Source organism: Poecilia mexicana, unplaced genomic scaffold (assembly GCF_051168715.1).
Source record: "Poecilia mexicana isolate PSO_F unplaced genomic scaffold, ASM5116871v1 scaffold_1, whole genome shotgun sequence".
NCBI lineage: Eukaryota > Metazoa > Chordata > Actinopteri > Cyprinodontiformes > Poeciliidae > Poecilia > Poecilia mexicana.
Window position 1 is genome coordinate 17,826,967 of NW_028263370.1, and position 27,269 is coordinate 17,854,235.

General features: G+C 38.5%; 2 protein-coding genes across 3 annotated transcripts; one reads left to right on the forward strand and one right to left on the reverse strand.

The window, feature by feature from the left end:
* Positions 1–2,727: 2,727 nt before the first annotated feature.
* ifngr1 (interferon gamma receptor 1) lies at positions 2,728–13,664 on the forward strand. Of its 2 annotated transcripts, none has more exons than XM_088005768.1 (7): positions 2,728–3,043; positions 7,871–7,994; positions 8,097–8,278; positions 9,255–9,406; positions 10,597–10,753; positions 11,275–11,402; positions 11,979–13,664. In XM_088005768.1, the coding sequence occupies exons 1-7, from the start codon at positions 2,980–2,982 to the stop codon at positions 12,396–12,398; spliced, it is 1,227 nt and encodes a 408-aa protein (XP_087861894.1). In that variant the 5' UTR covers positions 2,728–2,979; the 3' UTR covers positions 12,399–13,664. The 2 variants fall into 2 exon arrangements, with proteins under 2 accessions (XP_087861894.1, XP_087861890.1); XM_088005764.1 differs by having other exon boundaries at positions 2,729–3,043; positions 11,976–13,664.
* Positions 13,665–13,700: 36 nt separating this feature from the next.
* On the reverse strand, positions 13,701–26,733 carry ltv1 (LTV1 ribosome biogenesis factor). Its single transcript, XM_015006635.2, has 11 exons — positions 26,524–26,733; positions 25,929–26,060; positions 24,962–25,165; positions 24,049–24,136; positions 23,746–23,878; positions 23,085–23,310; positions 22,760–22,887; positions 22,548–22,684; positions 17,367–17,419; positions 15,463–15,663; positions 13,701–14,144 (listed from the first exon to the last, which is right to left on the reverse strand). Exons 1-11 carry the CDS (start codon positions 26,524–26,526, stop codon positions 14,034–14,036), a joined length of 1,416 nt encoding a protein of 471 aa, XP_014862121.2. The 5' UTR covers positions 26,527–26,733; the 3' UTR covers positions 13,701–14,033.
* Positions 26,734–27,269: the final 536 nt, after the last annotated feature.

Genomic DNA, 27,269 nt, shown 5'->3' on the forward strand with positions numbered 1-27,269 from the left:
CTACATCTCTGGAGCTGGACAGGCTGGCGGCCCGGGTGATTTTGGTGAGCGTTTCCTCGTACGGCGGCGGCAGGTAAACCATGACGAAGACGCCTTCCGATCCGTCAGAACTGGTGCTGGTGTGGCGCTCGGCGTTCCTGGTCAGGGAGGCTAGAAACTCTGAGTTGGCGTCTGCGTCCTGGACGTCCAGGGCGATTATGTTGGCCAGGCTAAGTTTGTGGCGGAACCAGCGTTGATAGACCAGACCAGCCAGGAGAACCAGCAGGAAAACGGAGACGATCGGGAGACAAATGTACAACGCCAGCTCTGAGCCTCTGTCCTCTTCTAACTCCACATCAGGCCAGGTGTTGATCTGAAGATCAGCAAGAAAGATTAAGATTTTAAAAACTTGATTTTCTTACATTATCAGGTATAGAGAGAATGGTATCTGCAAAGTAATACATGAAAACAAGTAATAATTTCACTGAATTTCTGCTTTTAAAACCTGAACAAAATGATTAGAACCCAGATTTGAGTACCCAGAAATATTACTCGAGTAAAAGTAGCTCTGCTTCAACATGTTTTTACACAGGTAGAAGTAAAAAGTAGTCATTCATGAAATTCCTCAAGTAAGAGTAAAAAAGTATTTGGTAAAAAGTCTATTCAAGTACTGAGTAACTGATTATCAATAATTTTACATTTAAAATATACATAATCAGATTAACCGAAATATAAAGTTAAGTGAAAATTTTGGTATTTTAAGGATGATAATGACAATAATTGATATAACAAATAAATAAATTTAGGCAAAAGAAAATATTTCCAAACCAGTTTCTTTAGATTAAAATTTTATGAAACTTTAACAAAAACGTCTACTTTTTACTTTTACTTGAGTAAAATATGTTGAAGTAGTGGTACTCTTACTTGAGTACAATTTTGGCTACTCTACCCACCTCTGCTCGTAAGTCAGTTTTATGTAATTTCAAGTGTACAAAGATACTTAAACTAGAAACTAGACTAAAAATACTTGGTAATATCTTGTGTTTTTGCAGTGAACTTTAAAATGCTGCTCTGTATTGTTATTATAATAATTATTCAGTTATGATGTAACGTCACACACCTGCTGCTCCTGTGTTGGAAGCCGACCTGTCTTCCAGCCGTCCAGCCCATCGCCTGCTGGTCCAAACCTCATCCAGCTGCTGTCCTGCAGCATCCGGGTCATGGTCAGCTGCTGCTGGAGTGGATGAATGATGGATGGATGGATGGATGCAGAGGGGCCGTTTGCAGCAGCAGAATATGTGTCTGCAGAGAAAGCTGCACTGAGTTAAGGATGAGATGAGGGTGTTTCTGGCCAGCTGTGGTGGGAGGGGCCAGAGGTTAAGCAGCTGCTCACATGCTTACACATGCAGCGGAGCAACTGCCCAGTGATGGGATTATCTTTGTTTTGTCTGCCCTTCATCACAGTAACTGGAAAGCCTGGCGAGAGAAAAGGGCGTGGTTTGTCTTAAACCTCCGTCACGTGGAGTAAACGATAGTAAAATGACATAATAGTAACCTCGGGACCTCCGCAGCATGTGTGTTTTACAGACACATCGTGGTAAGGAAAGTCTCCCAAACGTCTGAGCTAAAGCGAGAAATTGGTCTGAAGCAACATTTCACAACAAAACAATGAACAACTTGGTGCGTTTTGAGTTATTCACAGATTCTGAAAGAGTCTAACCTTTCCAATGATGTCAAACACATGGAAATAAAAAAACAGTTAAGTTGTTAACATTTTAGGTCTATTTGTAACCAGACTTGACTTGCTTTGGAAGAAATAAAAATCTTCTTCTGCACCATTACATATAAAAGTTATCCACCTAGTTCTATAAGTTGTATTTATTTCCCGATTAAACCATTTTAAATTAAAAATAACAATAGCTGTTGTCGTGCAAGCAGAGCATTTTTAGTAAGCAAAGTCATAAAAAGCAAAGAACGGTTCTTACTAACTGAGACTTGAGTCCTACCGTTCAGGAGCCGTTCAAAAGAATCAAATCACTAGTGAATGTTTTTGATGAGGCAATAACATAAATTGATGCAAAGCTAAAAGAAACAAAAGTTGATTTTACATAATATTGTCTCTTTAAATAAAGAATAAAAGTGAGAAAAAAATCCAAAAGTCTTTGTTTCTTTAAATATTTTGTAGCATTGTGTGTTGGTTTATAAAGGCCAAAAGCAAACACTGTTTGGAGAAGTCATGGCATGGAAATGTTTGGAAAACCCTGAGCTAGAGAACAAGGACATATAAAAACAAGACAAATGTTTTCTTCTCCATGTGGGAATAAAATCAAATAGCGTCAGAAAAGCAGTGGAAAGATAAATCTCATCTCTTAAATGTGTCACCTGAAGGCAAATTTTTCATAAAGAAAACAAAATGGGGTCTAAAATGCAGCTTTGCGGGACTCCACAAGTAATGAATTCTGACCAGAATTGTCTTGTAGATAATCAGAACCCAAAACACAATGGAAACATGGTTTAAGCATCATTTAGGTGTTTAAAGCCAAACTGAAGCATTTTATTAATGCATTTATCCTAAAAAAAAAATGTCACAAGGTCCTTTAGTTGCAGGTCAAACCCTTTTGCTCAACCTTTTCAGATTTATTTATTTTTTTGATTGAGATTCTGACTTCCACCACTAGACGGCGATAGTGCACAACAGACGTTTGAAAGGCTCCACCCGTGACGTCAGTCAAGGTGTTTTACAGGTTAATGAGCCATCAGTCTTTTTACTACACACGCCTGAGGACTAGTCGGAACTCGGACTCATTTCTGCTGACGGGACGTTTGAGAGGAAATCGACTTAAAAATAGCTCCGATGTGAAATCACGGAGTTGTTGAGGCTTTTGATCCTTTTTGCCAAATGTGGGGAAGCTGAGGTTTAATTCGCTTAGTTCTGGCAGCCGGTCGCCGAGGAGGAAGTCCAACCTGACGGTCAATCAGAACCCTTCAAAGGCCTCAGCCATGCTGACGAATGGTGCGTTCACGGCCCTGATTCTCATCATCTGCGGCCATTTTTCTGACGCCGGTAAGAAGATTTCCTTGACAGTTTTTAAAACAAAAATATTGACGTTTCTTTGGCTGGAATAAGGCGTTGTAGCTAGTTTAGAGACGATATATATGTGAATAAAAAAAGAATTAAAAATGGATTATGAGAACTATAGAACGTGACTGTAATATATCTAATATTAGAGGAAAATATTGTAAAGATGTACCATAAAACAACTGACGTACACGAACTGATAAGGAAAGGATTGTTTCTTTGCTGTTTTAATATCTCGTTTCTATTTCAAAGTGGTTAATAAAATGCACCAAAGGAAAATCCCGAATGAAAAACTAAATATCCATTGAAAACTTAGTCATCAAATTAACTTATTTAATTTATTTTAACAAAATAAGTGGATTTCTGGTCTTTCGTTCTGAAGAAATGACAAAATATAAATAACACAAATTAACTTGATTAAGGTATTTAAAGTAAAATCTAGAAACTTTATGGAAATCCCAGAAAATCAGTTTTTTTTTATGTTGAGGTAAATGTCTCATCTGTTCAGTTGAAGAAGCTGTGAATCAAAACCTTTTTGTTGTGCAAGGTTGTAAAGTGGCCATTGTGTGAGATGTTGTCACCTGAAAGCAATCAGGGCTGACCTGTTTGACAGAAGGTATGGAAATACCTTTTAGTTCTTTTTATGTTAACTCTCACCCAACCTGCTTGAATGCAGCTACGCTACAAATTGTACTTTTCCACCGGTTAGATTTGGGAAATCTGCTGAAGTACTTTAACTTTGATATCAACTTAGTTATAATTTAATTCACAATAAATCTGCTTTTTTTTTTGTTTGTTTTTTACTTCCCTAAAACTGGAGTATGTAGCTTTTGTAAATAAGTTTTGGTAAATAATAAATAAATTCTTTTTACACATTTGTTGAAACTGTCACCATTTTGTCACAGTATAATCTGGGAAAAAATGGAGCTCTTCTTCCTTCTCCCAGTTCTAACTAGAAACAACTAATCAGAGCCAGGAGTAGGTCTGTAGCGATACACTAATCTCACAATACAATATTCTGCTCACAATACGATGTATATCACGATATTCAGCAAACAATTTGATACAATTTGATCAATTTTTAAGGTTTCCTGAAAGGCTTTGGAGGGACAGAGTGATTTTGGCGACATTGTGTGACTGTTCCATAGACTTGGATTGAATTAATTGAACTGATGATAATACTGGTGTAATAAATGTTGTTTTTGTTATACGTTTGCTTTGTTTAAATGTTAATTGTGTGGCTTTGTGTATTTGGTTATGCAGGAAAGGAACCTTTTTCGTCTTATTCGCTTAGATAATGTTTATTTAATTTCATTATTTAATTAATTGTAACTGGTTGTTTCATTACATGTCATTTTTAATGTACATGTCCATCTGGGAAGGGTTAGGGTTATGTGTGATATCATGTGTGATAGCTGTCATTTAATTCATGTGGATTTAACATAAAACTCAAAGTAGGATTTAATGTATCGACACTCACGGATGAAAAATGTATACTTTCTGAGGAAAAAAAAAATATCGATAAATATAGATAGAATTGATCAAATTACACAGCCCTGGCCAGGAGGCGGGTTTTATCGCTGTCAATCACAATCTCATGTGGCGCCGCTCATTCTCTCTCCTTTACTCTGTTGTGTAGCAGCGTGTTGTGAATGCTAAGGCTAGTTAGCATGGCCGCTGATGACGGCAGATAAACAGTTTTTACTGTAACAGAAAGTTGTTTCTCCACCATTGGAACATTTAGCAGTGAGAACATGAGGTTGATTGACAGCACTAAGACCCTCCTCTTTGCTCTGATTGGTTGTTTTTGCTACATTTGAGCGGTGCATTTCTTCAGATGGCAATAGCAGCTCAGGGAGGAAGTGGAGGAGATTGATATTTTCACAGACTATCTTTCTCACAGCAAACAGTACTGACATAGTGACAATAAAAAAAAAATATATATATATATTTTTTAATAAAAGTTCTAAGCAATATCCTGAGCTTGAAATATCTCACGGTTCAATCCGTCATCCAAAACTAGAACGGATGTGGACCAACAACACACCCAACAAGAAACGACCATCCAAAGCGACTTAGTGGGCAGGGCGAGTATCCAGAGCAGAGAAGCTGTTAAAAGCTGAAAACGGCTCAGCAGGGAAAAAACAATATTTGTTGTGCTCTGTCCTCACTGAAGAGCGATTAAAGAAAGCCTCTGTTGAAAGATGAGCGGACATGAAGGGAACAAAGCAGAATGTGGCAGAAGAGGCTCTGGTTACATGAGACCAAACCGATGAGTTTGACCAGCATTCAAAACGGTTTGAGAGGAGAAAAAGCCCTGAACAACCCAGAGGTGAAGCATAGTAATAGATAAAACATTGGGAAAATAAAACCCATTATTTTTTAAATCAAATATACTCTTTATTTAGTCTTTCCACTGATGTTACACGAAGAAGCTGTGTGTTTTAGGTGCACTTTAAATTACACCCACAGGTGTGTCTCTAATTAACTCGGATGTTATGAATAAGCTTCCAAACACATGAAATCAAACTGTTTAAAGGCTTATTTAAGCTTCTGACTTTAAAGAAAGTAATAAATTTGCCACTGTTGGTAATCTTGATTGACCTAAAATGGGAAATGTTTGTCAGTGTGGTGAAAAATGCGTAGGTGTCTTTAACAGAGTGTATGTAAACTTCTGGTTTCAATTGTATGTAAATGGACCAAAGTGCTTTACGAGATCATCAAGCACTAATCAATCAATCAATAAAATACAATGTCAGCTCTTATCAAATGAAAATGAGTCTTAAACTGAACAATACTTAATTATTTGTGTTTATAGATCACAAAAATTACTCAAAATTTTTGTCTCTTATAAGTAAAATGTGGGGTGTAAAACTTTTTGCAAGTCACTGTACGTCTGAATGTCTCTTCTTTAGCTGTGTGCTGTTATCTGACTACATGTTGGTACAAGTTGAAGTTTCATGTATATTCCTGGAGGATTGTTGCTCAGAGGTCATCTGCTGCCTTTTCCACTTCCTTGTTGAGTGTCTTAATATTTCTGCGAAGACTTTTGGAACATGACTAACCGGTCGAAGGAGGCCTGGTGTTGCTGCTCTGTCTCCAGCGAGTTTCTTTAACCTCCCTATCATCTCATTTGATCTGTGGAGTTTAACCTGCAGCTGAAGGATTATAAAACTATAAACACTCCAGTTTGTAACGCAAAGGTCAAAAACATTTAGTTGCTGTTGTAAGCTCTTTCAGGAAACAACTGAGAATGATCTTGGTTTGCCTGCAAAGATTATTTAACTTTTGTTAAATGACTTGGTAATTATTTAGGCAGAAGGAAATTAAGGCTGGGAAATGAGATGCAGGTGATCGGTATCGGCAACAAGAGCCAATGATCACCGATCATGCACTTTTTCATGAAAATCGGCCGATTATGATCGGTGACCGATCGATCGGCACACCTCTAGTTACAACCGATCTGTTTGTTTTTTGGTTTAACTGATTATTGGATAGCAAAGGAGGCTTAAAAGATTTTTATTTATTCATTTTTACTAAAATTACTTTTCTTTTTAATCTTAAACTTAAAATGTGTATATGTACTTTTTTTTATAGTTTTGGTTTAATTACAAATCTCAGTATGTTGTTCTTTTTGCAAAGTTTAGTTAAGGATTAATAAGCTAAGTTAGTTGATTATTTCAAAAGTCGATTCTTCACAATTACTCTCTTCAGCCCTACAGTTGTTTTTAAATACATTTTTTATTATAATTACTGCAGGCTTCCTGTCCGGTTGTGGTCATTTTCTAACAGTAGAAATAAAAAATGATTTCCACTTTAGCTAAAAACTCTTTATAAACTGAGGTTTTTCTGAATAAAACTCAGTTTTTTGCATTGCCTTTGGTCTGTGATCGTTTTTTTCCATTAACTGAATCGCTGGATTCCTGCTCTGGCAGTGAAAACACTGTAACTGGAATGCAGAAGAGCAGTAAACCATTTACTGTCATCTGTCACCACGAGGCTTTCAGATCCTGGATGCAGTACAAAGTGTTGCTGTCTGCGTTGCGTAAAACTCTATTATAGCTCTGGGCAGCAGTCTGACTTGTTGGAAATTATGACCCTGATGGCTCCAAGTTTTCCTGTTTGAACTATGCAGATCTTTATCTGAACATGTATGACGGAATGATAAGTGGGGGTTTTGCCTTTGAATTTGGGTACATCCTCATGTTTCCTAAGGGTGTGTTCACACCAGCCCTATTTTAGTTCGCTTTAATCAAACTCTAGTTTGTTTGGATCGTTTGGGGAATCTGTGAATCTGCAATCAAACTCTGCTCCGGCTGAAAACATAAGTCTGGGTCTGGTTGAAGCAGAGTGGAGACTGCTGAAAAAGCAGAAAGTAGACTATAGCGCCAGGCATTCTGGGTAAATATTAAACTCTAGAGTGAGAAATGGATTGTGGTCTTTTATCAAAGATAAAACAGAAATCCTACAGCCTCTAAAATCTGACGCTACTCCATTTTTGTTTACATTTTGTGAAGAAGGAAGTTGCTCTCATCTCATCTTTTTGTTTCTTTCAGTGGTTTTTGTTGTGGCGCCCCCCACAGGTGTGGAGGAGGACTTTTAGGCCAGTTCTGAGTCGTTTTGGTTTAATTATGGAAATAGTTTTATTTACAATACTTTGACCAGAGCTTATTGTTGAACTTCTGGTTTGCCTAACTCTGTTTAATGCACCAGAGGATGAATAGAATGTGAAATACTTATATTTTCTCCAAAAAAGCAGAAATCGATAAGAGAATTGTCTTTCAGAGTCTTATTTGGTTTTCTTTTTTGCAGTTCCACCTCCATCAGATGTGACGGTGAAATGCGAAAACCTGAAAATCACCGTTAGCTGGGATTACAGTAAACATCAACCTCAAACCATTTTCCGGGTAAACGTCACTGGATCTACAGTTGTAGGGTAAGTATCTGCTGCTGCTCCTTGGTGCGTTCTTCATGTCTTTGATTTAGAGCAAAATCAATGAAATTAAACAATCGTCTTGTTTTCCTGCTTTGATTGAAGGTCTTTTGAAGCGAGCACAGAGGAGCACCAGTACGACATCAGCCAGTTTGTGCTGGGCTCTCAGGAACGCTACCTGTCTCACCTGGTTGTTTTTGTAACGGCCGTCCAAGGAGGCGAACGGTCAGAAGCCGTAGAGTCAAAGTCCTTCTCCTTCAACCAGTTAAAAGCGGTTGATATCAAATGTAAGTAAAATTATTCAGCATGCTCAGCGACTCGACACCTAGCAGACTTTTATGTGGTGCCATTTGTAAAACTGCATAAACAAAAAATTAAGTGCAATAATTTGGGTCATTTGGGTCACAATTTACAATTGTGTAAACTGAACTACTAGTTTACTGAACTAGTAGTTCAGTAAACTACTAGTAGTTTACTGAACTACTAGTAAACTATCATAACTAATAACTAAACTAGTGTACTAAAGTACTTTACTAGTCTACCTTAGTCTAGTTTATAAACTAAACATTTTACTCCAACTAAATGTTTAATTAGCAAGTTAAATATTCATTTCAGGCTAAATTTTTAGCTTCTTGAGTAAATATTGAAACCAGCTGCGTTCTCCTGCTGGCGGCGTTTCGCTGGTTCACAAACGGCGACGGCAGAAAACGACAGTCAGATGGTTGTTCAACAATAACTGAATATGTTGTTTGAAAACGTTTTCTTCTGTTGAGTATTTATTACCTAATCGATGTAATCACAATACTTCAACCTTTTTGAACTCTGAACCTCAAAATGAACCAAAGTATTTAAAAGCTAATATAACTAATACAAACTAAACTAATACTAAGACATATTTAACTAATAAAAACCAGCAATGACTCTCTTAACTAATTAAACCCAACAAAAAGTTAAAATTAAATAAAACTAAAGTATAATGAGAACAGCAGGTTTTTCTGTGGGTGAAGGGGTTAAAACCATGTTATTTTCCTTGTTTTTCTTTACCATGAGCCTCTTTGCGTTAGTTTAACACACAAACACGTTTTTGTGGGAGGAATAAATGAAGGTTATGAATACGTTTGCCTGGCACTGAAGCTTGACTGGAGCTGGACTGTGGTGTTTGTACTGGTTTCCAGCCAGCTTCCTGATGCTCTCACAGGATGCTTGACTTGGGTTTCAGGTGAAAGGAGTCAGGCAGATAAACTTTAAATGATCTTCTTTCAGGTTTGTTAGATCTTCCTCCTGTGACGGTTCACAAGGCTGAAGATGGGGCTTCTGTGAAGTTTGCAAATCCCCTCCGTTTCTACGACGAATTGAAGAGAACTGTCACACCGAACAGTAACGCTGCTCTCCGTTTCACGGTTTACCCATCTGAAGTAAGCTACCATTGTAAACTGTTTTTATTTTTTTACAGTGAAAAGATCTGATGGCTATAAAACACCAGGATGTAATCCTGATCTCATCCACAAGTTGACGCCAACATTTCTGTTCTGTTTAAAATCTGTCATTGTCTCAGATTTTCTCAGTTTGGAGTGATTTTACATCAGTTTCACAGAGTAATCATCGCAAAAGGAAACATTGCTGGTGTGTTGCATCTGATTTCTGCTGAAACTGCACCACTTTGATGATATGTGGAGTTCATTTAAGATGTTGGTTATCACAAGCTTTTGAGAGAATTAAATATGCAACCACCTTTAACTAACTTCTGTTAGTCCAGCATTTAATGGGGCGGAGCTTCATAAATGGCAGAGTTTGGCTGGTGGATAACAGATTAATAAGCAGAGGAGGTTGGAAAGCACCTTCTTGTTGTTTGACTTTAAAGCTGCTGTCTAAGGCTTTGCACACACCAAGCCGAGTCTTTATGAAAACAAATATGTTGGCCATATTGTTTAAAAACATATTTTAAACACGGGACTGGTTTCAGAAAAGCTTTTACCCAAATAAACCTGCACAAATTCGCCCACGAGCAAATTTGTGCGCTCAGGGGCCCATAGGGGGCGCTAGACTGCCCTCAATACCCAAAACAGCAAAGCTAAAACCTGTCAGCCAATCAGATTGCTTCTAACGCCCTCCACTTCCTGTTAGTAATTGAACATGGCATCAGCAGGTTCATTTGTGTGGACAGATTTCAAAGTTTAACTGCTTTTAAATATCATTTTAGAGTATAAAGTTAATAAAACATCGATTGCGAATCGTACGAAAGGAAGCATGTGGTGAATTGTTTGTTGCAGATGATAATGCATAAGAATCTAAATCCCAGTTTTCCCATGTATACACGCAAACAAAATGTTTGCTCAAATCTCCACTTTGAGGATTTTTTGAGAGTTTTTATAAATAATTTTTTTATGGACATTTTGTGGATAAAAGGCTAAATCACATGAAAATGTATTTGTTTTCCTAATTATCTCTCTGAGACAACAGAGTTGATGGAGAGGAGGAACCTGTTGAGATTTAGTCATGCAGACTGTATTTGCAAATTATTACAGCTTGTTGGAGTTCAGTTTGCATCCAAACAGGACTTCTGGGATACCAAACACTAATACCTGTGATGATTATGTGATTTCAGTTCAGAGGGTCATGCAGTGTGTCGGATTTAACCTGCAAACTCGACGTGACGCTCCCTGCGGAGGACTGCGTCACCTTAAAGGGCGACCTGTGTTTTGACCAGTGTGTTAACCAAATAGCGTTCAAAGAGACGAAGAAATACTGCTCTGGAAAGCAGGGTAAGTATCTACTGGAAATGCAGAAAATGTTGCATTAAAACATGGATCATACCATGAAAGGTTTCCAGACACCATGTTTATACAGATACGTCGCAGATATTCATCTTTTGAAACGGCGTTTACTTCTAATTCAAAATGGCCGCCGTATAAAAGTCTTATGTTTTGGTCTAATTGTGCACATATATGTCTAATACAGATGATTCTGATATCAAACTACATATTATTGATCATATGGAATCAAAATCTGAAACTCCATCATCTCTTAAAGACTTACTTTTGCCTTAATTAGAGCTTGGATTAGTGATTAGTTAAATCTAATTAATCATCAGAATAAGCCATAGAAAAATCAATTACTAAATTATTGTCAGATTTAAAACTTATTGGAACCAATTTGAATAAAAAACTGATCTTGATTCAACTGAAATAAAATAAGCAACAGACATGTTTTAAAATCCAGACATCTTCAAACAGAAAGGCGTTTTCCCCAACCTGATCACTGTCTGCTTACATTTCTGGTGCAGAAGTTGATGGACTGGTAATGCTTGCCGTCATACTGGGGTCCATTTTTATCGTCGTAATCATCGTTGCTGTAGCCGTCATCTGCAAGGTGGAGGCCTGGACCATGAAGATACCGACGCCAAAAATCCAGGTAACCAGAGGAATAAACATTTTTCTTTTCTTGTGAGAAACTTTGCAGCATGTTGGGCCATTGTAGATGGAAAAAGAGTAAATTTCCACCAAAAAAACTGATATTTGAGATAAATCTTAGAAAATTTCTAAAAAAAAAATAAAAAAACAAACAAACAAGAAAGAGTTAAGTTCGTAGTTCCAAAAGTCAAAAATGTATGGAAAAAAATCTCAAATTTTATAGAAAAAAACTGAAACTTCTGAGTTTGAAAAGTTGTAAATTTGCTAGAAATCTCTCAGATGTTTAGCTTAATCTCAAAACATCTTTGGGATTTTCAAACTCAGAAATGTCCATGTTTTTTTCCAGAAAGTTTCTGAGACCTCAAAATTTCAGGGGTTTTTTTCTACCAAATTTTTTACTTTTCAAGCTCAGAAATTTCCAAGTATTTCTAGAAAATGTGAGATTAATCTCAAAATTGTAGTTTATTTTTTTGTCTTTTTCTAAAAGAAAGTTGAGAGATTTCTGGGGAAATTTACCTTTTTTCCTTTAGCGGCCCCGATTCCTGCTCACCGTTTGCTTGTTTCCGATTCTTAGCAGAAAAATGTGGACAGAGACGGCGAACAGCAGAGTTTCTTTATCCCTCAAGAGAACCCAGGCAACAGTCCAGTCTCCATCTACTCTCCGCCCGCCGAGACGACGTCGCTCGCCTCAGAGGACCAGAACGTCTGTGAGCAACCAGAACCGAACATCAACGGCGGCGACGATTACGACTGTCGGGGCGAAAAAAACTACGCGGGTGGAGGCTGTTTGGACGACAGCAACCCGGACCTGGACATGGAGGGTTTCGTGTCGGGGGCAAACGGGACGGACGACGACTCTCCAGACGGCTCCGTGAAGACGGAGTGCATTTCCATATCTTCCACGGAGGAGGAGAGCTCGCCGTATGACCGGCCACATGTGTACTGCCAGAGGGAGCTGGGCGACGGAGATCTGGTCATTGGTTACGGTGGGAAGTGACAGGAACAGCTTCTGGGATTCTTTCCTCACATGTACCTCAGGGAACATAAAGGGACGCCGATGTTTCTTAAAGTGACAGGAAGGAAATCCATTTTTACATCCATGACCTCACGGAGACGCAGTAGGCTGGGGACTCCGCCTTTCCGGATGCTTCCTGAAGCATTTTAACAGGTGCAGTAGATGCTGAAGCTGCACTATGCAGCTTTTAATAAAAAAAAAACTTTACATATTTGTCTTGACAGTATGAGACAGATGATCTGTGGGGAAAAAAACAGAACAAGCTCCTCTACCTTCCCACAGTGCCTACTAGAAACAGCCAATCAGAGCTAGGAGGCGGGTCTTGGTGCTGTCACTCATGGTTGTGTGGTTGTGAATGCTAAAGCTAGTTGGCATGGGAAACAATGACTCACAGTTTTCCTGTAACAGTGAGTCATTTCTCTGCCATTAACACGGGGATGATTGACAGCGCTAAGGCCCTCCTCCTGGCTCTGATTGGTTAATTTTGACAAGGAGTTGTAAATCTTTTCAATGATTCACATGCTGAGTTTTAATATGTAAAAAAAACATTTTGTAAAAGTTACTTACTGCAGCTGTAAAGCATCTTTCTTCAGGGATTTTTGATTAGAGAGGCGACACATGGCCAAAGTCTTTGACTATTTGCACTGATTAATCTGCCAAAAGTTAAACATTAACCTCATTTAATGTTTCATTACCTGATCAATCTAGACGGCAGTCAGCACGTGAAACAGTCACACCCTGGATGACTGCAATGGAAACTATTCGACTTGTAAAACTGGCTTCAGAAGTTTTTTTATAGAAGTTTACGTCGCTGAAGGATTGTTTCTCTTTTTTCCAGAGCTGCTATCTTATTAAGTTAGTATTTTAATAAATGTCTGAATGTTAATTTGATCTTCACTGCGCTCAGTGACTGCAGCTTCCTGCTGTTGTAGAACAGGTTTTCTTCCGTCCTTGTTTGCATGAGATGGAGGAAGGTCAACATGTTGCTCAACCAGAATCTCCCTGCTCTGAGGGCAGGTCAACTCCACAAAGGAAAACATTTTAGATCTTATAAATGACTTCATGAAGAATTGGTGACTTCTGTGATTTTATGTATTCATATTTGCTTAAATTTTGTATATTGTCACCAATTTTGCATTATTTGTCTCTTTTTGTTGGGTTGAAATCCTTTAACCTCCATATTGTCAGATTTATAACAAGCTGCCAAAATGGATTCTTTTATTGCCCACAATAAAGTATTTGTATATATTTTTAGAGTGCTTGTTTTTCACATAAAAGCAATAATTTTCTACATAATGTTTTTTAATAGAGATACACGGCATGGGCTGGTTGCTCAGTTAAATAACATAACATTCCCACAGCAGTCCAGTTTTTGACGCAGATGAAACACCCGTTCCTCCTGTGGAACCTGTTTTATTCATTCAACCAGTTGTTTGCTTCCTTTTTTTGGGTTTGTTTTCTGTCTGCAGTCACCCAGATTATCCGTAGGTCAACGCCGTCCTGTTTTCTGAGCTTCTCAGTTCCACTGAAGAGAGGAACATGTCCACTGGAAACACCACAGGGTGAAACGTTTGTGCAGAACGCCGGCGGGCGGTTGGTCGGTCGGCCGGCCGGCGGCTACAGCTTCAGGCCCTGAATGTTTGTCCTTAAGTTCAACATTTGCTTCTCCTGTCGCACTTTCTCCTCCTTGAACGCCAACTTGTTCGCTTTCTTCTCCACTCTCCTCTCCTAAAAATAAAAAGAGAAGAGAATATTCAAAGTTTATCCAAATGTTGAGCTTCTGTTGCAGTGTTTTCTCATCTGACAGGGAGTGTCTCTGCTCACCTTTTGTCAAGAAAAACAAACAAGTGGTGCCCTCAAAATCAGCAAATCATGACTAAAGATGCGTTAGCTGTAATGAAAATATTTTGCTTTGACTCATCTTTGCTTATCGATAAACTTGCCTGCAACTTCGACATATATCTGGGTTTCTTTGGCAAATTTGACCTTATATGTGGCTGAAATGACTGAATATAGAGACTCAAAGGTAATCTGCTAAAGGAATAGCAACTAAACCAAAATTGTACAAAAATTACATACATTTTGCTTTTATTAAAAAATGGTGTTTGTAAATGTTCTACCTAGATTTCAAGTGCCAAAGTTTTGGCTTCAAATTCTGTTAAAATAAGTAATTAAAGCAGAAAAGGTTGAGCTTTTCACACTGAAGTATTTTTCAGATGCATTCTTTGCTACAAATGATCAGCCGTGTGCTGAAGGAAAGCAACGTTGCTGCATTTTAGGAAACTAAATATTTTTTAAAATTATGTTTTTTTTTGTATGTTTAATATTGTATAAAAAGTTTTGTGGTTAAATTAAAAAAATATCCAAGATGTGCTGCTTTTTTAATCTCATAAATCATCAGAATAAATCGATTACAAAAATAATTGTTAGTAAAACTGCAACTGACCAACAATGAAGATTGATTCCAACATAACTGGTTCCCAGTAAATCAACCTACAGTTAATGGTTCAATGTTTTAGTGTAAAATGGCTTTAAATGCCATAGGAGGAGCAACAGAAGCCATAATATTAAGTACCATATGGTCACCAAAATGTTCTGTTAAATGGTGCAGGTTTCTCCTGACAAAGAAGCATTTTCATTTTCAGGGTTTTTTTTGTAATAAATCGTCTACAAAGATGGAAAAGATTCAGCAGAAATACCGTAAATTACATTACTTTCTGCCATCCGGATTGTAATTTTTAGCCATCAAGTAGCAGTTTGGAGAAACATTCCTGAGGAAATTATTTTTTCCAGAGATAATAGTTCCTAATATTAAAACAGGACAAATCTTCAGAGTAATCGGTCTCTGCAGAAGATTATCTTTGAGTCGTATCTCAGGATAAAACAGCTCAGTTTTTGCCATTAATCTGTATGTGTTGCCATGGTAACAGACCCACAAATCTGCGTTTTGACGATGGAAATCCTCAACGATCTCTGACAATCGTGTTCATCCGACTCGGTAAACGGCTCATAAAGCCAAACCAGAGGCTCTTGGAGGTTTCCTCACCTTCCGCTCCTCTTTGATGGCCTGCTTCCTCGCCCTCCTCTCCTCTTTGCTCTCCTCTTTGTTTCGGGCCTGCGTCGACACGCGCGGCAGATCCGAGTCGTTGATTCTCGTCATGCGCTCCGCTTGCTTGGCTGTGAGGCCCCTGGAGGGCAGGACGTCCAGGGGGATGCCCGTCTTACCGGACACACGGATCGCCTTCGGCTGCACACAGACGAGAAGTTTCCGTCCGATTCGTCAACCTCTGATGTTTGACTCTGCTTAATTAAACTCATAATTGGTTCAGTTTAGTTTGTTGCTAAACAAATTCTCAATTTTAGGACGGTAAACTAGTAAAATGTAGCAAATCAAGCACCGCCACAGCAGCAAAGGACAGAGATTTCCATCCTTAAATTGGAAACAACCAAACCAAGATGGATTCCACTGAAGTTTTGGTACCATTTGGAAAATTTATTGACATTTTCACCAAGTTTGAAGCAACATTGCTAATGAAGTCGTTGCATTTAGCCCGTAACTTAAAACCTCCACCTGCTGGTGTTTAAGATTTTACTCTTTTGTACTCGGTTCCTCTGCTTTTAGAGCTCATAAAAACAGGAACTAATTTAACATTTCAATGTGGCTTTTCTTCTTTTCTGCCTGCGCTAAATGTGGGGGGAACTAAATGTGTGTTGCTATGGCAACATTCAGGGCAATGACAGCATCTGTTTTTGCTTTTTTTTCTGCCAAACTCTAAGACCAAGTAAACTTGTTAACATCAGAAAAAGTCGTCCTCTATAAGCAGAAAACCTAGGAAAGATATTTTCTTAAGACTTTGGGCTTCCAGTGAGCCACAGCGATTAAAAAAAAGGAAGAGAGGAGAAACCTCTGAAGACGACACTGAGCGCAACTTTCTATTTCACGAAATGTAAACAAAGATGGAGCTGCGTCAGATTTTAGCCATTTCAGGATTTCTGTTTTGTTTTTTCTACAAGACGACAACCCATTTCTCGAGCTACTGCTAGCCACAAGCGTCTGTTTTTGGCTAGATTTACCCAGAATGCCCTGCTCTACAGTCCGCTTCCTGCTCTTGAAGCGGACTACGGACTTATTGGCTTTCACATTTGCCTTTGAGCTGCACCGAAGTTGCTCAAGCTCCGCGTGGGTTGCTAGGTAACAGGGCTAAACTCAGCTGGGGTTGCTAGGTTACCGGGCTGAGCTCAGCTGGGGTTGCTAGGTAACAGGGCAGCGCCAGGCAATTGTGACTTACTAATCGAGAGGTTTTTGAAACTGTTTGTTTTGTAAACGGGTAAAAACATGAACTTATTGTCAGAAATGACTAGGTGATCATTTTTTAAGCGGTTGGTTTGTTTCTAGAAGCAGCAGAGACCCAAATAAAATAATTAAAAAAAAACATAAGAGTGAATTTTGTATAATGGGTTCCCTTTACACTCACTTAACCTCAGTGTAATTTGTTTTAAATCTAATTATTTGCATAAACAAATCCATAATCTAGCAACATGAAACCAATAGGCTACATGTCTGAAAATCACTTTAAATTTAAAATAACTTCCTATGCTCTTTACAGTAGTGGTTTTGCTGTACTATTGCTCAATAAGTGATCGTTCCATCTCCAAGGTATGGCATGTTCTTAGTTTCCATGACATCCTAAACTAGTCTGGGCTTGTGCAGATGGATAGTTTGTAGATTAGGTTGATGTATGTTGCACTATAAACAAACAACTCTCCCTCCAAGCTGAATTTAGAAGTTGGCAACTCTTGCAACTGTACAACTTATCAAAACAAAGCGAATATTCTGGGATATTTAAGCCTGACGGGTCAAAGTACACCGCATATGGGAAAATTAACTCACTATTTCTGGGTTATGTGTGCATCTTACTTAATGTGTGTAAATGATCGTATGTTTGATACCTTGGCTGGTTCTTCAATGACTTTAGGTCTGTTGTACAAGTTGGAGTATGTACCTGAAAAACAAGGATATGTGGTTAACATTTAAGTTAAAGCAGCATTTCTATGTAGTTTCAATATTTTATCTCAGTTTTTGACTGTTAATTTAATTAATGTGAAGGATAAAGGCGTTTTCTCTCGTCAGTGGAGACGATGGGGCTTCATAAGAGACGAGAGTCAAATTCATCACTGATGCTGATAAGGAAACAGAAATGAGGCTGATTGAACAAAACAACCTTGTCAATCTAAATCCTCTAAAAATTGTTTTTTATTCCCTTCATAAAGTCAAACAATTGACATTTAACAGTAAACGCATTTCAAATCTTTAGTAAGAAAAGTTCTGGTAAAACCCAGGAAGACCGGATGCCATGTTTGTGATTTGGGCAAAATAAACAATTTAAACTTTCATCTGCCTCAGAAGTTTGTGAACATAGATGTTATTACATTCTCCCTTGTCATATTAATAAGCTTAATTTAGAAAAAAACACACAGCAGGTAAAATAATGTAGATGTTTCATCACTTCTGACTGAATTTAATGTTTTGTTTGGGATTTAGTGACATCTAGTGGTAAGTTGTAGGGTTACATAAATTAAGACAATATTTCTTCCTCATATAAATTGTAAAACTCTGGTAAGTTTTTAATTTCAAGATATTTGCACCACAGGAACCTTTTCCAGGCACTGGGTAGTTTTCTGGAGAGACAGCAGGCGCAAATCGTGACACCGCACCTCGTACTGGCACTTCCGGTGGCAGGTCTGACACCTGCCACAAGTGCCACTGCGTTCGGCTGACTTCGGCTGACCTCGGCACCTCTTACTGGCACTTCCGCTGACACCTGCCACAAGTGCCACTGCCTTCGGGACTAGCTGCCAGAGTTGCCACTGCGTTCGGCTGACTTCGGCTGACCTCGGCACCTCGTACTGGCACTTCCGGTGGCAGGTCTGACACCTGCCACAAGTGCCACTGCGTTCGGGATTAGCTGCCAGTGCTGCCGCTGCGTTCGGCTGACTTCGGCTGACCTCGGCACCTCTTACTGGCACTTCCGCTGACACCTGCCACAAGTGCCACTGCTTTCGGGACTAGCTGCCAGAGTTGCCACTGTGTTCGGGTGACTTCGGCTGACTTCGGCTGACCTCGGCACCTCTTACTGGCACTTCCGCTGACACCTGCCACAAGTGCCACTGCTTTCGGGACTAGCTGCCAGAGTTGCCACTGTGTTCGGGTGACTTCGGCTGACTTCGGCTGACCTCGGCACCTCTTACTGGCACTTCCGCTGACACCTGCCACAAGTGCCACTGCTTTCGGGTCTAGCTGTCAGTGTTGCCACTGCGTTCGGCTGACTTCGGCTGACTTCGGCACCTTCCAAGGGTTGCCACGACCTCATACTGGCACCTCCCACGCCTCACGGACCCCTCTCGCCTATTTTTGCTCACGAGATTTAGGGCGGCCATCTTATAGCGTTCGACCGCTCCACTCAGCGTTATATGTTTAACAGGCACAATGACGTATTTGAACATTTAATCTTTCATAACACGCTGTTTTGTTACTGGAAACCTTATACATGCAGCCATATTTATAAACAGTTGTATTTTTAAAGTATTTTTAATTGTATTATACATACTTCAGCATATTTAAATATGCTTAGTGGGGAAAACAATAGAATAGAAATATAATATTCTTTGGTGACAGCTTCTGTGTCAGAATTAATATGAATGAATTTATAATTAATGAAAATAATGGTGGATCTGGCACAAAGTATTGCATTTCTTGTTAAGTATTCTGTTCCCTTAAAAAAAGCAAATATGCCCTGGTCTATTTTTTATACAGTCTCAAATTTCAGTTTCCAATAAACAGCCTCAGTGAAAACATGTTGACAGTTGCCATAAGCTGTCACTTGTGCCACGGGCTTCTGGGTAAGGTGCCACTTGTGCCACCTTACCACTGGGTAAGGTGACACAAGTAAGGTGGCCATGGGTGCCACAGGCTGCTAACCTCATTCTCTATCTGTTTCAGACAGAATGTAGCATATGAATAACTTTAGATCAAACAAATAGAAATAAAATATATCTTAATTACAACATAATTCTCATACATATTTAAATATACAGCCGGTGTTCAGACTTAAACAGAGAAAGACAACTCCTGCGCTTTCAGATGGGACCTCTTCTGCAACAGGTGATAATAGCTACCAGTAGGTACCTACCACTACAACTGACACTCGGTTGCCATGGTATGTCAGTGCTGACAAGCTCCTGTCAGTTCCGGATTATAATTATTTTCATACAATGACCTTAATATAATGCTATTGATTATTAAACCGGGTAAGTTCACTAATATTGACTTATTAGTTAACATTTCTGACAGTGGCAACATGAGATATTGACAATTCCAGAGTGACATTATGTTCAGCCTGGTTCCATGACAGTGCACAGGATGTCATAAGTTATAGTGGCTGCCTGGTCTATTATCTAATAGACCAGGCAGCCACTATAACTTTCAGTGTTTTTTGTTAAGATAATGCATTTTTTAAAAAAAGAAACATGTTATCATAATTTTCCAAAAATGCCAGTTAATCATTTTTAAATAGTTATTACTTGTTTTTATTTATTACATTTAATCCCCGCTATTTTTCATTATTTGTCAAGTTTATTACAGATTTGTGTGGCATAAATGAAGGTTGCTTCTCTGTGTTTTTTTCTGGTTCGGTTCATTGTCTTCAAAGTTTTCTTATTCAAAGATGAGAGAATGACTAAAATCTGAGCTAAAAAATGCATTTCAACAGCATTTTCAAGGCAGCAGGAGGATTTTCACTTTCAAGTTAAAACAACTTCAATTTTTTTACACCAATATTGAATATTGATAAGTCAAAACACAAATTATTTACACCTCAAAAAATTTGACAATGTGTGAATCTTAAGCAGCATTAAGAACAAGAATGTTACATATTTTTGGAAATAAAAATTACTTTAGTTTATACTTAAGATGCAAATGATTTTTTCAAAGAAAATTGTGCTGTTTACATATTATTTTATTTGGCAGATATGTTTCAACATTTTTTCAAGTTTATGTCACAAAGTATATGCATAGTAATTGATTTGTCAATATTTATTAGCCATTGTATGTAAATACTTTAAACAGCAATTTGAAGTCTACTGTAAAATTCATGTTTAGTCAACGTGTGAATTTACTACATCAGGATCAAATAACTTATTATTCCTCCATGAGAAATTATGATCATTAAGCTTAAATTTATTTTTCAAACTTTATTAATTTCTACAATATACGTTATACAGAGTCTGATTATTATTACTATTATCCAGTTGCAACATTTGGCTTCCTGTTGCACTATCTCAGCCACTGTTCTGCGATATAAACATGGGCAAGGGTTGAATGTCATTTTGATTAAGTAAAAAGTCCTATTAACTATCAGTGATGTGTGATTAACCAGATGTGTCTTTGAACATAGTGACAGGTTCCACTGTAATAGTGACACTTTATAGTATATTCAATTGGCCATCTTGATTGAATTAAACTCAGTCAAAAATATTCAAAGTGTTAAATGGATAAATATACAATTACCATTGAATTTTTTTTTATAAACACGCATTATAAGTAACACGTTTTCAAAAAACTGTCATTGCCATCCCCCAAAACATCGGAAACAGTTGTGACAGCTCTGAAACATCCTGGACATCTAACAGCAGCTCTAGTGGAGGCGAGACTCAGCTGTTACAAAGGTGCCGAAACCAATGGCATCCCTGATACCTTCTGTGTATTTGATTAATTCAAAGACGGAAGGAGTCGGCTGGATTATTCAGATGAACTTTAGTGAATAAATAGGATGAACGAATCATACATGATATAATAAACGTGTAGGAATTCAGCTAACATAAGTATTTATGCGAAAAAAAAATTATTAAATTCTGTCTTCTTCGTCTGTGTTTAAGTTCTTCTTCTACTAGTAATAAAGCATCATGGGATATGTAGTCCATTTGCCTAAGTCAGTAGCAACACTGAGAGCTAGACCCGAAAACAGTGGCACTAATGGCAGGTGTCACCGGAAGTGCCAGTAAGAGGTGCCGAGGTCAGCCGAAGTCAGCCGAACGCAGTGGCAACTCTGGCAGCTAGTCCCGAAAGCAGTGGCACTTGTGGCAGGTGTCACCGGAAGTGCCAGTAAGAGGTGCCGAGGTCAGCCGAAGTCAGCCGAACGCAGTGGCAACTCTGGCAGCTAGTCCCGAAAGCAGTGGCACTTGTGGCAGGTGTCAGCGGAAGTGCCAGTAAGAGGTGCCGAGGTCAGCCGAAGTCAGCCGAAGTCACCCGAACACAGTGGCAACTCTGGCAGCTAGTCCCGAAAGCAGTGGCACTTGTGGCAGGTGTCAGCGGAAGTGCCAGTAAGAGGTGCCGAGGTCAGCCGAAGTCAGCCGAACGCAGTGGCACTTGTGGCAGGTGTCAGACCTGCCACCGGAAGTGCCAGTACGAGGTGCGGTGTCACGATTTGCGCTCGGCCCTGCTGGTTTTCTGGGGACATTACTGCTCCATTTTTATTTTGGTCTCAACTGACATGATGTGCTCATTTTTCATTTTCATCCTGGTGGCCAGAGAAGACCAGTAACAATTATAGTGGGTCACAACTAAGAACATAAAAATAAATATGATTTTATGTATTAGCTTTTAAGTATGTGTCTTAATTGAAGAAGATGACTGCATGCCTCTTTATAACATAAATCTCTGGGGGCCCAGTGGGGTGGCCAGCATTTTTCAAGAAGGGGCCATGGCCCCCTTTCGTCCCCCTCTTGGGGACGCCACTGTCACTGATGTTGTCCAACATTAGTGACCAACTTATACACCTGGATTTACACTGAGATTAAATTACACACAAGTGGTCTCTACTTAGCAATGAGGTGACTTAAAAATAAACTTATTTAGATTTTTTTTAAAGGTTATCAGAGTTTAGCACATCAGCAATGGCACATCTTAATTTTCTATTTGTAGAAAAGCTTTGAAAATTATGCATCGCTGTTATTTCCCTTCATAATTATGTGCCACTTTATGCTGAACCATAAAGTTGTAATGTGACAGAATTTAGAAAAGTTCAAGCTACTAAATGTGAATAAGACGCTAAAACAATGTAAACAGAGACTTACTGATGATGGTTTCACAGTCCCACTTCTCCTGAGGAGCCTCGCAAACAACCGTCTCCATCTCCTCTTCATCCTCGTCTTCCTCCTCTTCATTCAAAACAGGAAGTTCTTTTGGACCCAAATCTTCAGGCCTCAGAGAGCTGACCCAAAAACGCAATAAAACAGTTAAATTCGGTAACAGGAATCAACGATCAGAGGTCAGGAAAGAATCTCACTCTTTTTCTTTCTGCTTGAAGTAATCCTTGATGACTTCCTCCAGGCGGGCGCTGTCCGGTTCGATGAAGCCCTCCAGCTCGGCGTTGTCCAGAGCCCCGATCTCATCGTCATCAAACTGCTCATAAAACTGAAAAACAAGAACGCCGCATCGTAAACGAGCCTCGTTAGCAGATTAGTAACTTCTCCTTTTACTCTGGAAAAGTTAAACATCAGAGCTCTTCAACTTTCAGATGAACCTCCTCCTTTGTATGCAGGTAGGTTCTCCAAAGTCCTGCTAGTGCTAGTTTGCTAACAGAGCTCAGTGTAGCGGTCGCGACCTCTGACCTTTTCAAAGCGGTCGTCCAGCAGGCTGAGCTGCTCGTTCCTCCTCATAACAGACGAAGTCAGCGAATACTCTGTGAAGCGACTCTTTGTCTCCTCGTTCATGAACAGAAACTCTCCATCATGGCCGCCGCCCTCCAGCTGCTCGTCACCTGAGAAACCGCCATCGGAGTCAAAGTCGCCTTCCTCGTCTGTGTCCTCCCACTCATCATCATCATCATCGGATCCTCTGTTGGAATCACACAAACAGGAAGTTTAAAAATATGTATTTGCATTGAAAGTACGGTTGAGCGATAAACTGATTTTATCTATTAATTGAATTTTCTGCTTTTCAAGATTTAATATTGGAAAATCTGGATTTGCATAGTTTTATGGCTTTTTTTCCTCCTTGACTTGGAATTTAGGTAAATCCACAGAATTAACATATGAAATAAAAACCGTTTTTAAATTTATTTTCTGTCATTTGTCATTTTTTTTAAAGGAAAAGATCAAATTCTTCTAAATATATTGCTATTGCTAGTACATCACAAATATACTAAAACACTAACATGACTGAATAACCAAAGCCACATCTTCTCCAGGGCTTCCACACATTTTGAATATTCTAGACTCAGATACTTTTCTCTGCAGATTTCTCATTTGTTTTTAATATTTTCTGTCTTACTCTGCATCCACAGCTCCTTTTGTGCGGTTTGCTTTCAGGATGAAGTCGTCCTCCAGCATGTTGTCGGGGTCGTCGTAGTCAAAGTCTTCATCTAAAGCAGCTACAATATCAGGATCCATGTCCAGTCGGGGTCCTGAAAGAAAACACAGCACCCAGTGAAAACAGTTAGGTTGATGTAAGAAAACATTCAAACTAACAGAACTAGTAGCTAGAAAACACATTTATTTTTTTTACACAGAGATAAAGAACGTGTTTGTTTAACAATGTTTAAGAGATTTATCTGGTCTACTTTGAGTGAATTACCTGAAACAGGAGCGGCTTTGTTCAGAAGTCCCACATCTTCCTCAAACTCCGAGGCGAACACTGAAGACGGCAGGTGGATCGTAGCTTCCTGTTCGTCAAACCAGACAGGGTTCAGGGTTCGTTTGGTTATTTCTTGATTTATTGTTTATTTGTTTAACCGAGAAAATATAAAATCCTCAAAACTTTACCAGAAGCAGCAATATTAAACCAAGCACAAGCAACGTCAAAGAAAAAATAACAAGACAAAACCAATAATTTCTAGTTAAACTACATACTTTACTAGTATTTCTCACAAAAGATTTTTCCTCATTGCGTATTTTCATAGGATGGTAGAAGGATCTATATCCTTTGAAAATAGGATGTAAACATAAACTTACATTTATTTTAGCTTGGTATTTTTGTTGCCTAGAAAAAAACGTTAAATCCCACATGGCTAATTTACCAATTGCTGTTTTAACCATTCCTATTTGGTGATAATAAACCGGTCTAGAGACGCAGAGAGATACTTGACCAGTTAGAAAGTCAGAAATCCAATATTTTCCTGGTCAGTAAACGCATCAGACCTAAAGGACAAATCATCACTCTTTGGTGTTTCAAATTAAACTATTTTCAGCATCAGTGAAATGTTACAAAAATGGAGTTATAGGAATCAAAGAAGCTCTTTAAATAGGATATTTATTTTCTACATGTCTTGAAATCTCAGTGATTTTTCAGGCTTTGAGAGAACAAGAATTTCACTGAATGGTACAGCAGAGTTTCTAGGTTTAATCCATTTGAGTTTCCATTAAAGAGAAATCTGCTCAAGTCAGTATCAAAGCTTTAAAAAAAAAGCAGCTTGAGGATTGAAAATCAGTTAAAAAAATTTGTGATCAGTGCATCTTGACAGGAAATAAAAATTAAGACAGTAACTCACAGGAATGTCCTGTCTAACAGTTTCCACCTCGTTTTCCTCATCATCATCTCTGAAATCAGAGGCCCCTCTGTTGAAGTGTGAGGGTCCGGCGGCGACCAGCTCCGAGGGGCCAGACGCCTCCTTCAGGTGCTGTAGGTAGTCGTAATCATCATCGAAGAAAACACCAAAGTTTCTCTGCTCTTCACGCCTCTTGTCTGCGTCCACCTGGGAAACACAGCCAGGTTGTCACTTCAGCATTTCCACAATCAGACGTGAAAAGCTCACTGCTACGTTTCACAAACAGTACAGCTGAACATTTTTGCTTATATGCTTTTATTGTGAAAAGACCGCATGTCTTACTCTGGGTTCTGGCAGTTTTGTAAGGAACATGGTGTTGAAGAAACAAAGTTGTTTTTCAGCAATATGGAGTTTTATTAAGAGACATTAACATTGTGCTTTAGTCAGTTTGTTGTTGTTTTTGCATAAGGAGTTCCAACATCAATTTATACTGTTGACAAATATTTCTACACAGTGAGAACAAGTTGTTAGCAATTCTGCTGCAAAATTCTATGTTGTTTCTAATAAACTTCATTTATAACATGGAGAAAATGTCTTGTTATAAGTGAAATAATCTGCCAGAGGAACTAGTACTTTTTAAAAATCAATATTAAGGAAATATTTACTTAAACAATGTCCAATATCTTGCTGAAAAGTTACTTGTAAGTTAGTTTTGTCTTATTTCAAGTGTAGAGAAAAATACTTGGTAAGATTTTGTGCTTTTGCAGTGCATTGATGTGGACTTGACAAGAGATCAGACTCCAAGTTACCAAACACTTTACCCATCGGTGTAGGACTGTGTGGGTGTAACTCTACTGTAAAAGTGCTTAAATTGGTAACTATTATGATTGGAAAAGTTTAAGTTTAGTTCATTTACCATTGTGAACTCCATAAAAGAACCAGAACCAGAGTCAAGGCTGTGAATGTTTACCTTTGCAGCAGGCAGGAGGACATGCTGTGGGGCTTTCTCATCTGCAGCCAGAGGATCCCTCTGACTTCTGTGGACGAGGTGAAAGGTCACCGCTTTCTTCTTTTCAATGAATGATTTCTTCTTTCGATGAGGCTGGATAAAAACAAACAAACATAAAAACAAAGGGAAATGATCAATCTTCTTTCCCGAACCATTCAGACATCAAAATTTCTAAGAGCTTTTAAAATGAGATGCTTAAAAAATAAACAACAATCAAATTTTGTAGCAAAAAAAAATAAATAAAAGGTTTAAATAACTCTAGAAAGAGACAACATTCATGATTATTACAGAATAATAACACATAAAAAACCCAATGTCCATAATGTCACATCAGCCTAATCAATATTTTAAAGTAAACAAACAGAAAGCGCAAAAGAAACAGCAATAAAACAGCTGATTTCTTTCCTTTACGCAAAAGCAGCAGCAGTTTTGAGATTTAAATATAAAACATTTTTACCCTAAATACATAGTAATTGGGTATTTCCAGTTATTATAACTAATCCGAGTAGTTGTTGTTAGCTAATGCTATTAGCTTAGTCTGGTAATGTCCTCTTACCATTTTGTTCCTGAAACTGTCACGATTTTCTTCCGCGGATCAAGTTTAGCAATGCCAAAAGCTCCCAAAACACCTTTAAAACACTCTTGAAATAATATAATTCTCAAAACGTAGAAGTTACGGTGAGCACATATCAGTGCCGAAAAATCCTAAACTCGTGTTACATTAGATCAGACACACGGAGGACGTGGGCCGGACGTTGCAGTAATTCTTGGCGCTGATTGGTCCAGAGTGTTCCAGAAGGCGGGCCCTTCACTCCAGCTGATCCAATCTGGACCCGTCTTCACCACGCTGCTTCCTGTTCTTCCTCTACTAGTGACTGCTAGCAAGCAGCATATTTGAGCGGTATCGCCACCAGCTGATATAAAGTAAGGACTGCTTCTTTCTTTCTTTGTTCGCCACAATTTATTTGTCAGGCTAGTTCTGTATATCTTAAAGAAAATGTATCTTATAGCCAGTTTCATTGAGATTTCATCTAACCTCCTAAGTCCTAAACAAACACGTAGTTGTCATGGTAAATTAAAGATTTAGGGACAAGAATTACCTAATAAAAATAAATTTATTTGACAGGTCAATAAAACATGAACAATAAATTTGTCAACATTATTGTTAATCGAAAAGGATCAGCGAAGAAGAGTAAAGTTAGTAAAAATTAGTGTTCTTCAGGAGATTCATTATCTGTTTATTTGTTTTATTTCATTAATTTATAGTTCAAAATGAACATGTCTCACATTGACACAAAGGTT

Bases quoted from the DNA above. Each gene is read 5' to 3' on its own strand.
- ifngr1 (XM_088005764.1), top strand. From the start codon at position 2,980: ATGCTGACGAATGGTGCGTTCACGGCCCTGATTCTCATCATCTGCGGC. The intron at 3,044-7,870 runs GTAAGAAGATTT...TCTTTTTTGCAG, and splicing joins CGGCCATTTTTCTGACGCCG to TTCCACCTCCATCAGATGTG. The intron at 10,754-11,274 runs GTAAGTATCTAC...TTTCTGGTGCAG, and splicing joins ATACTGCTCTGGAAAGCAGG to AAGTTGATGGACTGGTAATG.
- ltv1 (XM_015006635.2), bottom strand. The intron at 22,888-23,084 runs GTCAGAGGTCGC...CTTGTTTTTCAG, and splicing joins TGGACGACCGCTTTGAAAAG to TTTTATGAGCAGTTTGATGA. The intron at 14,145-15,462 runs GTGAGGAAACCT...TTTTATTTTTAG, and splicing joins CCATCAAAGAGGAGCGGAAG to GAGAGGAGAGTGGAGAAGAA.